The sequence below is a fragment of the Trichechus manatus genome, unplaced genomic scaffold (genome assembly GCF_000243295.1).
Source record: "Trichechus manatus latirostris isolate Lorelei unplaced genomic scaffold, TriManLat1.0 scaffold00088, whole genome shotgun sequence".
In the NCBI taxonomy this organism is placed as follows: Eukaryota; Metazoa; Chordata; class Mammalia; order Sirenia; family Trichechidae; genus Trichechus; species Trichechus manatus.
In genome coordinates this window covers 4,524,006-4,535,620 of record NW_004444024.1, presented here as the reverse complement: position 1 = coordinate 4,535,620, position 11,615 = coordinate 4,524,006, and the positions used below count along the sequence as shown (strand labels likewise).

Below are 11,615 nucleotides of genomic sequence, written 5' to 3'. Positions count from 1 at the left end.
TTTTTTTTTTTTTTTTCTTTCTTTTCTTTTTGCATGGTAGTTCCTGGACCTTTCCTTCAACAGCCTGACTGCGGAGGCCATCTGTGATCTGGGGATTCTGCCACATCTCCGTGTCCTGCTCCTCACAGGAAATGGGCTCACCTCCCTTCCTCCCAATTTGGCTGTCACTGAGCAGTAAGTTCTACATCCCTGAGTCCATCCCATGTGTTTTCGCGTGAGCCTTTGGGTATGCAAGTACCTAAGGAAATAGCCTAAAGCAGCTTGGACGTGCTGCAAAGACAGGCTGTGTGTGCTCAGAGCAGGGAGAAGACCACCTCCTGAAGGGCCCAGGAAGGGCAGCCATGGGAGCAGGGCCACAAAGGATGGGGAGCCCTCAAGTGAGCATCCTACTTTCCTCTGTGTTATTAGGAGACACCCAGGTACCTGGCCAATCATAACCCTGCCTCTGATTGGTCATTTGTAAATTGTGGATATTGCTCTTGCGCGACTATTCCGCCTTCACAAAACCTCATGACTGCTTTAGTCTGTGTCTGTTCCTCCCTTCTGTAAGCATCTGTTTAATTTAATGTTTCCCCAGTTAGTTTAGGTACTTAGTGTATTGACTGTGACTTATTTCATGTGTGTGTGTGTCTGTGTGTGTTTTTAAAATATCCCCCTAAGTAGACTGTGAGCTCCTTGAAGGCAGGGGCTCTGTCTTACTCATCTTTGATCTGCAGCACCTAGATTAGGATCCAGTGCTTTGCACTCAGGAGGTACTAATGAATGTTAACCAACTTAGGGATGATGATGGTAAAAGTCGTGGTGATGAGGTTTATTGCAGTGATGGCAGGTGTGATGGAGGTGATAGTGATGATGGTAGTTGGTGGTTGCTTAGTTGTTCAAGGGAACTGGGGTAACAGTGATCATCATGTGAGGGATTTCATTAGTCAGGACTCTTCTGATTGAAATCCAGTTCAAACTAGCTTATACAAAAAAGGAAGTTACTGGCTCAGGTATCTGACAAGTCCTGAGGTGGATCTGCAGGATTCACTTATGGCTGGATAGAGGTGCAGAGGGTGTTGTCAGGGCTCTGTGGCACCTCTGTCTATTTCTTAGCCATGTGTACAACCTCTGTGTCGCTTGCTCTCTCACACACATGCACACACCTCAGTGCTAACTTTATTCTTAGGCAGGCTTTCTTTCTCCATGACAGACAAATGTATCAGGTCTAGTCAGGAATGCAGAAACTACTCAATATGTAGTGCAAATAGATGGGAGTTTTATCCCCTCCCAGCCCCACTCCAGATTATTTTTAAGAATCTCATGATATAATTTCTTCTTTAAATATTCCAGTAGGTACCTCTAAAATATAAGGATTGTTTTAAAAATCATAACTGGAGTACCTTTCTTTTATCTAAAATATTACCTATAATAAATAGAGGGAATTGGTTACATGGATGTTGAAAGGGCCAGAAGGGCAAAAGGGAGAAGAAAGGTATGGGAAGAGCAAAAAAGGAGGGTTGACACTCAACGATCAGAAGCTGTTAACTGGAGCTCACAAGCCTGCACCTGCTGCTGAGCTTTTAGAGAGGTCGTTGCTGTAATTCTAGACCTGCTAAAGATGTGCTGCCTCCACCAGGGCTGGAACCTCAGCCAGCATAGCTGCCGTTGCCGCTGTCAGTACTGCCTTTGCTGCATAGCTCTTGCTGCTGCTCTATCACTGTTGCTGTTGCTGCCAGAAATGCTATCAGAAACCAAAAGCTGCAAGAGAGTTGCTTCTTTCCCTCCTCTGGCTTTCCAGTCTCTTACCAATCCCTTCCAGTTACAGTCCCTAGCTATAAGCCAGCTGGAAAGGCAGTCTGGGAAGTGTAGTTTGGAGGCATGACTTCAGTCCCCCGCAGTATATAGTAGAGCACAAAGGGAAGGAGTGAACGCTAAGAGCAAATAGGCAAATGACTGGCACCATCTAACCCCTGGAAACTCAACATCTGCTCTTCCTTCTCTCCATATTTGATTTCTGTACAACAATAGCAACTACAACATGGTTTTGTCTAACGTGAAAGAACTTCTCCACCTATGACGATGGCACTTCCATCCTCTTCCATAAAGGGATGAGACATAATTCCATTAGTCACTGTATACATCTCTAGATGATATTTTCTCTTCTAAAGCAGTTACAATCCCACCTGGACATTTTATAACCTCAAAAGCTGTGAAGTCAATCTCCACACACAATTTATACATACAGACACACACACACACATAAAACAAGCAAGGATGAAATTGTACATGAAAATATACATAGTTGCTACAATCATCTTTTCTTAACTGGTCAAGAGGTCATAGTGAATATTTATAAATCCTTCTTCCATTTCCCGTTTAATGTTGCCTTTGCCCTCACCCAGTACCTTGGGTGGTCAAGGTTCTTTAACTGGCTTGGTGTGCTAAACCTTGGTGTGCTAAACCTGTTCCTAAAGAATAATGTTAGGGATTGAATTGTGTCGCTCAAAAAGTTATGGTGAAGTCCTAACTCCTAGTACCTGTGAACATGATCTTGTTTGGAAATAGGGTCTTTGAAGACGTTATCAGTTAAGAGGGCATACTGGAGTAGGGTGCATTCTAATCCAGTCTGAGTGATGTCCTTATAAAAGAGGAGAAGGGACACAGAGATACAAACAGAGGGAAGAATATCATGTGATGGGGGAGTTATGCTGTAGCTGCAAGCCAAGGAACACCTGAGGCTACCAGAAGCTAGGAGAGAGGCATGGAACAGATTTTCCTTCAGAGCCCCAGAAAGAATCAACATGGCTGACACCCTGATTTTGGACTCCTAGCCTACAAAACTGTGAGATCCTGAATTTCTTTTATTATAAGCCACCCAATTTGTGATACATTGTTATGGCAGCCTTAATAAACTAACACAAGTAACTTGACTTTTAACACTATTTTACATTTTTCTCCTTTTGAACTTTTTATAAATAAAATCATATAGTATGTATTATTTTGTCTGACTTTTTTATTCAACATTGTATGTGATATTTATCCATGTTGTTACATATGGCAGAAGTTCATTTTCATTCCTGAATAATATCGTGTTGTATGAATATACTACCATTATTTATCTATTCTATTTATGACATTGGAGTCATTTCGTTTCTGTCTGTATGAAAAATGCTGTTGTAACATTCTTTCACATGTTTCTTGGTACACATTAGAAGTATTTCTGTTTGGTATATACCTAGGAGTGGAATTTCTTGGTCATATGGTATGTTCATCTTTAGTAGATAATGCTAAATAGTTTTCCAAAATGCTTGTACCAATTTGCATTCCTGCCAGCAGTGGATGAAAGCTCTTGTTACTCCACATTTTCACCAGCACTTGATATTATCAGTCTCTGTAAATATTAGCTACTCAGCTACTCTGGTGGGTGTGTATTTGTGTATCACTGTGGTTTTAATTTGCATTTACCTGATTACTAATACAATTGAGTACAATTTTTTATGTGTTTATAGGTCATTTGGCTATCCTCTTTGGTAAAGTGCCTGTTCAAGTCTTTTCCCCAATTTTTAATTGACTTGCCTGGTTTTTGTTTGTTTTTATTGGTAGGAGTCCTTTATATATGCTGGATTCGGCCTTTCATTGGTTACATATGTTGCAAATAGACCTTCATCCAGACTGTGGTTTGCCCTTGTACTTTCTTCATAGTGGCTTTTGATGAACAGATATTCTGATTAAATCACTGTCCTGCAACTTTTCAGTGTCCTAAAGATAAAATCTGTTAACATTGCTCACAAAGCTTTTCATGACCTGAGTCTGTCTACTGCTTTATTATCCTCCTTTCTCTTCAGTTTTTTCTCTTGCATGATATACTTTTATCTATTCTGAACTATTTGCATCTCTCATTTGTAGGCCTTGGATCACAGTATTATCTCTCTCTGGGTGAGCGAGAGGAATCATATTTGATTCACTGCATTTTTAGATTGCTCTGTTACTTATTTTAAGCTTAAATTTGATACTTTGACTTTCCCATTAGGCCTATTCCCTCTCCCTCTTGGACCACACGAGTCGGCTCTCTCAGGCTTGACCAGTATACAGTGGAGAGGGATTGTTACCTCCTTTTTTCTGATCACTGTACTCCTAATAATGCCATCTGAAAGAGCACTAGCTTTTTATCAGCCAAATCATAAGTCCTCTTTTTATGCAAGCAAGCTGTTAAGCCATGTCTCCCTCATCCTGTGTTTGCACAGTGGGTTTTCTGTATCTTAGCATGGAAGCTGATCAAACATTTGAACTGACATTTAGAGTTTGTTAAATTTGCTGCAGCCCTTGGTTTAGTCTGTTGAGCATTGTTTTTAGCCTAATCCAAAGTCTTACAATGTAAAGCTAAAAGAGACCCCCTCTGCCATTCAGATAGAGAAACTATCAGAGATGCTCAACACCAGCCAGAAATTACACAGCAAGCAAAGTAGCAGCAGCCCTGGGACCAGAGCCCAGGCCTGATCCCTATTCCCATGCTTTTTCTAATATGACACATGAATTCCCATTCCTGAATCCAACTACTGGGGCATGCTCTCGACTTCTAAAGAAATTAAGTAAAACCTGTCACGTTTTATAAAGTGTAAATTCCTTTTGCCAAGAGAAGGTATCATAAAAATAGCACCTCTCTGAACAGGTGGAAACCTGGGCTCCTCCACTGCTGACAGACTCCTGCCACTTCAAAGAGCTCTTCCCCTAAAACCGCCCGTGGAAAGAGCTCAGTGGGAGAGCCTGATGCTCTGCTATGAAGCCTTACATCTTGTCCTCCTCACCTACCTATTAACTGCCCCCCTATTTTAAGACATCTATTTTAGAGACAAAAGGAAACTTTTACATGTTATAATTAGGATGGAACTTTAAAAAGACAAGCAGTGTAACTTGTCACAAGAGACAGAAACAGAGCCAGCTTCTCCATTATGGGGCTCAAGAGGAATTTTCTGAAGGCTTATTTCTTAGCTGTTTCATATTTCACTGGAGTTTAAAAAAAAAAAAAGATTGGCCAATTAATTATAAATCATCAGAGCTGCTGTGCACCCTCCTGTAATTGATCTCAGATAGAGATTAAAATTTCAGTGTATGAAAGTTGGTCTTTCCAGGAAAAGGAGAAGAGTCATCTGTAACCTTGAAATACTGTGACCTAAAGGCTTCCTTCCTTCTCTGTTGACTGTCTCTCATCTTTGGTCTTCAACCCTATCCCCCTACACTGCTGCCAGGGCTCTTTCTGACACCATTTCTAAGCTGTCTCTTTTTTAGTCAGAACTGTCATGGTTACAACCTACAGAAGTTCACCAGTGTTAGAATATGCACAAAAGGGGAATTTTTTATAAGGGTATTGGGGAGTCTCACAGCCATGCCTTAGAGACATACTGTGGGGCAGCCTGAATGCTCTGTTTCTCAGCTTCCAGATCTGCTCCTCTGTGTGACTCGCCACATTTTTCTTTACAGGTGAGCTGCCTGGGCGGCTCTCTGAGCAACTTGATGGGAAACATGGCTGCTCAAGATTTCTAAATATATTACAGATCCAGCCAGAAAGAGATGATTTTTCTTCCTGTTACTTTCTCTCCCTCACAGTGGTTAAGAACAAGGCAAATTCCCTCTCCATTCTTGATGGTTTAGCTGAAACATTGTCTTTCCTAAATCTGCCCCACCTCCACCCCAGAGTGGGTGACTCCCATCAAGCTTTGCACCTGTCTCTGTTATAGTATTTGTTCCTCTGCATGCCATGTGTACACCTCCTCCACAAGACTGTAAGCACCTTGAGGGTAAGGATATGTTCTTGTATTCCCAGTACCTGGCTCCGTAAATGTAAGTTAAAGAAATTTATGAGTATGTGAATGAATCACTGAGTGAATGACTACCCTCTCTAAATTCAACTTTGAAATATTCCTGACTTCAGGGGTACTGTAACAGATTTCGATTACATACAGTGATGATCTTTGTGTACCTTGATGGAATGTTGACTGCAATGCTTGGCAAGGGAAGTTGTTGATTCTACTCTTAAGGCTTGTTTTGATAACACTCCATTTATTTATTCAACAAATTGGTGGAAAGGAAGAGAAAAAAGACCAAATAAGAGGTTGTGACAACAGTTCAAATAGGCAGTCATGAGACTTGAATGGAAAAATTGACCATGGGGATTCAAGAGATATTTCTAAGAGAGAATCGACAGGACATGGATGGTAGGGAACTGAGGAAGAGAAGCAGATTTGGGGAAAAGATGATGAATTCAATTTTGAACACATGCATTTGAGATATCCATGGAGCATCCAAGTGAGGCTGTCTAGGAGGCAGCTGGATCTAGAGGTGTGAAGCTCAGATGAGAGGGCTGGTCTCATGGATTGAGTTTTGTTCCCCAAAAATACGTGTCAACTTGGCTAGGCCCTGATTCCCGGTATTATGTGGTTGTCCACAATTTTGTGATGTGATGTGATTATTCCATGTGTTGTAAATCCTAACCTGTATGCTATTAATGACGCAGGATTATAGGTAATTATGTTAATGAGGCAGGACTCAATCTAATGATTAGGTTGTATCTTGAGTCAATCTCTTTTGAGCTATAAAAGAGAGAATCGAGCAGAGAGGAGAGGGACCTCATACCACCAAGAAAGAAGGGCCAGGAGTGGAGAATGTCCTTTGGATCTGGGGTCCTTGCACTGAGAAGCTCCTAGACCAGGGGACGATTGATGACAAGGACATTCTCCCAGAACCGACAGAGAGAGAAAGCCTCCCCCTGGAGCTAGCACCCTAAATTCGGACTTCTAGCCTCCAAAACTGTAAGAGAATAAACTTCTATTTGTCAAAGCCATTGGCTTGTAGTATTTCTGTTATAGCAGCACTAGATAGCTAAGACAGCTGGAGATTAAAACGAGGGATATCAGCAGAAAATCCATAGAAGAGGGTGATGATATTGCTTAGAGAGAGTAGCTAGAATAAGAAGAAATGAGGTCTAGGTCAGAAATCTGGGAACATTAACGTTTTAAGGCACAGGCCAAGGAAAAGGGACTGGAAATAGACTGAGGGAGAGTGAAGTCTAGGAAAGAGGATGCTTTAAAGAGGAGGGAGTAGTCCACTATGTGAAGACAGGTCACCTGGGTAAGAGCAGTTTCTGAAGAGCAGTGGGAGCAGAAGCCAAAGTGCCGTGGGTTGAAGGTTGACTGTGTTTGTCAGAAACCAGTCCGAGCACCTTTCAGGCACTTGAGGGATGCAGAAATAACAGTAACCTTGGGAGACAAAACCGGAGCCCTGGTGGTGCAGTGGTTAAGAGCTCAGCTGCTAACCAAAAGGTCCGCGGTTTGAATCCACCAGCAGCTCCTTGGAAACCGTATGGAGCAGTTCTACTTTGTCCTTAGAGGGTCGCTATGAGGTGGAATCGATTCAATGGCGCTGGGTTTATTTTTGAGGGGGGAGCCAAAAACTAAACATGCAAGGACCATACAACTAGCAATTGCCCTCCTGGGCATTTAGCCCAAAGAAAAACTGATGTTCATGCAGAAACCTGTACATGAATGTTCACAGCAGCTTATCTGTAATAGCTAAAAATTGGAATCAGCCCACATGCTCTTCAACAGGGAGTAGTTACACTGTGGTAGATCCATACCATGGAATACTACAGAGTAATAAAAAGGAAGGAAATACAATACACACAACAACTTGGGTGAATCTCCAGGAAATTATGCTGAGAGGAAAAAAAAAAGCCAATCCCAAAAGGTTACATACTATATGATTCCATTTGTATAACAATTTTGAAATATCAAAATTTTAGAAATGGAGGGTAAATGAGTAATTGCCAGGGATTGGGAGGGTCAGAAGGGAGGTTGTTGTGGTTATAAAAGGGCAACATGAAGGATTTTTGTGGTGTAGGGACTGTTCAGTATCTTGACTGTGGTGGTGGATACATGAACCTACGTGGGTCATAAATTATATAGAACTTAATACACAGACACAGGCACAAGTAAAACTAGGGAAATCTGAGTAAGATAGGTGGGTTGCATCAATGTCAGTACCTTGGTTGTGATATTATAGTATAGTTTTGTAAAATGTTACCATTGGGGAAAGCTGGGAAAAAATGTACTCTCTGTGTTATTTCTTACAACTGCATGGGAATCTACAATTATGAAGTGAAAAAACAAAACAAGCCAAAAAATAATAGAAGCAAGCAGGAGCAGACCGCAGCCCCACTCCCAGTCATGCTCTCTGAGCTCCTTTTGCTACTTCAGCCAAGCCTGCGTCTTTGATCCCCTTTCCCTTTCTGGCTCCTGCTTCTGAAGGTCCCCAGCCCTAGGGTTATATCACCCTTCCTGCTCGGACTGTTAGGGCTCCCTCTCCTAGCTTGTGAATTCACTGCCTACCTTCATCAGGCTCTCTCTGGCCCAGGCAGCAACTGCCCCCATCATTTCCTCACCCTTTAATCCGCTTGGCTCTTGAAGATGTGAATGTGAGCGGGAGGTAGTGTGGGCCAGCAGAAAGGGCCTGGAGTTAGGCAGACCTGGGTTCTGATTTGAGTTCTACCACTTTTTTAGGTATGAGGCCTTAGGCAAGTCACTCTGAGCTTGAACTTCCCATCTGCAAAAATGGAGATAAATAATACCTCTCCTCCTCAGTACCGACCTGAGAGGTGACACACGTAAAACACCTAACAATGCCAGGAATGCCATCGGTGCTGAAGACATGTTTCCCTTCCTCTTGTTGTTTATGTGTTTGGTTTATATGTGTGTGTGTGTTCATTTTGGTGTGTGGAGGAGATGAAATGTGAAATGTTGAAGGAGGAATGAAAATGTGATTTGAGTCGTCTGCCACCATGTAGTTCAATACACTTACCTAGGTCTCATCCACCTGGGGACACAAATGAGGTTGCGTGAACGGTAATAACTAACATGCCACCACCTCCTGCCCCACCTGTGTGATTCATGACCCCAACTCCTCAAATCTCACTCTCAGGTGTCCTGGGAATCCTCAGAGTTTGAGCCTAAGAAGAGGCTCCTCAGCCTCCCACTGATGTGTGCATTTTATGGAGTCATCTTAGAGGAGAGCTTCTTTGCTGCCCAGGGATGGTCCTTAATCCACCCTCCGCCACTCCACATGATGGCAAAGCGGTGGTCCACGTCAAGGGCTCTATCTCTTGCTGCTCCCCTGGTTGCCATTCCTAGGGATGACATGGCATACCCAGGAGTCTGCCCTGAGCCAAAATTGTGCAGTGTTCTACCTGCAGAACGCTCCCTCTCAACTCGGCCATGCCTTGCTCAACCTGGTATTTGCTATGAGCACTACCAGTGCTTCCCCCTCCTGACCCCGTCCCATCAGCTTATGTGCTCAGTCTTTCTCCACGTGAGGGTTCAGACTTACGTACCTGGGACTGCAGCTGGAGCCACTACCCAAAACATACATCTCTATTCTCTTCATCTATTTCTCTCCCAAATACATCCATAAAACCTATTCTTTGCCTCCCCTCCCCCCTGCAGACCTATCCATGCAAATAGATCCCTGTGGCCCAGCTCCATCTAAATTCTAACAGCAGGCACTGTTAGGGCTCAATCTGAGAGACATTCCCCCCACCTACACATTACACAGACGAGAAAGGACACAGGTATAGGAGACTGTGTTGTGAGTGGAGTTTGAGGAAAGAGCCAGTCAGGGAGGGAATTACACCTTCTGTTCTCTTTTCTAAAGGCCCCTCTTGAGGACTAGAGAAGTTCCCAAGTTGATTAGGCTTCCTGATTGATTCCCTATCCTCCATTTCTTCCTGGGGAGAGTGGAGCTTGTCGCCTGCCCTTGCTCATTACCCAAGATCTTTGCACTCACAGGGAGGCATCTGTAACAACACTGACAAGCAAGAGATATATCCTGAGGTTTCCAGCGCTGGAGACACTGATGCTGGATGACAACAAGCTCTCCAACCCCAATTGCTTTGCCAGCCTGGCCGGGCTCAGGAGGTAAAGCCACAAGCCTTTCTGCAGGTCCTGTTTAACCCCCAGCCTTGCTCACACCCTGAGTGCTGCTCTGGAAGCCAAAAAGCCTGGGTTCAAATCCCAGCTCCACCACTTATCCCTGCTTTGTGGCTGTGGGCAAGTCACTTCTCCTCTCTGAGCTTTAGCTCATTCATAAAAGGACATGTCTGATCATGTGACTGGATTAGAAGCAACAAAGAGAAAGGAGGGTAGGAGCAGGTACACCTGGAGACAGGATCCTGACCCCGAGGGAGGAGACGGGGGAAAAAAAAAAAAAAAAGAATCTGAAAGAGAAATTTAATTGCTGTCCACATGAGGAAGCATTTAAAACCTTTTAAAAAGAGCTCTGTTTAGTTGGAGTAAAGAAAATGAAGGCGTTTAAATAGTTAACTTTAGATCCCTGGAAATTTTACTTTGGATTCAGCTACCATGTACTGGACACTACTTTGTGCCAGGTGCTGTACATATTACCTCATTTAATCTTCACAAGAACCTTGAGAGGTTGATATTATCATCCTTGTTTTAGAGATAGGGATTTGAGGCCCAGAGAGGATAAGTCACTGGCTCAAGGTCACACAAGAGGAGTAAGTGTCCAAGCCTAATTCCATGTTCTTTCCCCGAAGTTGCTGGGTATATGTCCCTGAGATATCATTATTGCTGTGATTCTGTATTCACTTTCCTTAATTGAAGACTGAAGAAGTTAAGCCTGGATCAAAACAGGATTTTCCGGATCCCGTACCTACAGCAGGTTCATCTCCGTGGCGGGTCAGGGGACTGGGCTGGAGGCAGGGGGAGTCCTCGGAAAGAGCACCAGTCCACTCTGCAGCCCAAGTCGTGGGTTTATGAGGCCTCAGACGAGCAACCGGACTATACTGTACTGCCCATGAAAAAGGATGTGGACCGGACAGGTGCGTGATGCCCCTTGTTCCAGAGACTCTAGACCCAGAGTGGGAACAAACTTCCGAGAGTTCATTCTGAAAATCTGTGGCTCCCTGGGGAGCTGCTGCATTTAAGCCGCTGGGCCTGGGGAGTTGGAGGTCTCACATGAACTATTTCAGTGATTTCCTAACTGGTTCTGTCAGTTAAGATGCTTTTGAAATCCAACTAAAAGTGGTTTAAAAACATTTTTTTTTTTTTTTTTAAATCTGAAATGACGAAAAACTCAGAAACTTTCCAGGGATGGTGCATAAATGCCATCAGGGGACTCAGTTTCCTCCCATCCTCTTCTCTGCCTTCCTGCTTGCTTGACCTTTTAGCCTAGATCCCATTGGGGTTTCAGGATGGCTAACACAGTTCCAAGAATCACATCCAGATGGCAACATTCAGAAATAGAAAAAGAAAGAAATGCCACCTTTATTATAAACCTAAATCCCTTTAATATATGAATATATTTCTGGATTATATATTCTGTTCCATTGATCTAGTGCCACCACCACACTGTTTTGTTTTTTACATTTACTTTAAATTGAGGAATAACTTACATAGAATAAAGCACAGAAATCTTGTCTAGAGTTTGAATTTTTACCACTATCCATATTACACTATAGAACAATGGTAGCATCCCATATGGTACCCTCCCAATGAGTACCTCCTCCAAGAATAACCACTATTCTGACCTCTACCACCATAGATTAGTTTTGTCTGATTTGAAATTCA

The 11,615-nt window shown here is 43.1% G+C and overlaps 1 protein-coding gene across 3 annotated transcripts in view; it reads left to right on the top strand.

Moving 5' to 3' along the window:
- XRRA1 (X-ray radiation resistance associated 1) overlaps positions 1–11,615 on the top strand; it is a 49,778-nt gene that overhangs the window by 18,783 nt on the left and 19,380 nt on the right. For 2 of the 3 annotated variants that reach the window (XM_004381969.1, XM_023736565.1), the window contains exons 6-8: positions 41–174; positions 9,816–9,944; positions 10,650–10,867. In XM_004381969.1, the coding sequence (XP_004382026.1) occupies positions 41–174; positions 9,816–9,944; positions 10,650–10,867 (481 nt within the window). Of the gene's footprint in view, positions 1–40; positions 175–9,815; positions 9,945–10,649; positions 10,868–11,615 lie in introns of those variants that run through there. The other variant, XM_004381970.1, reaches the window with a different exon arrangement.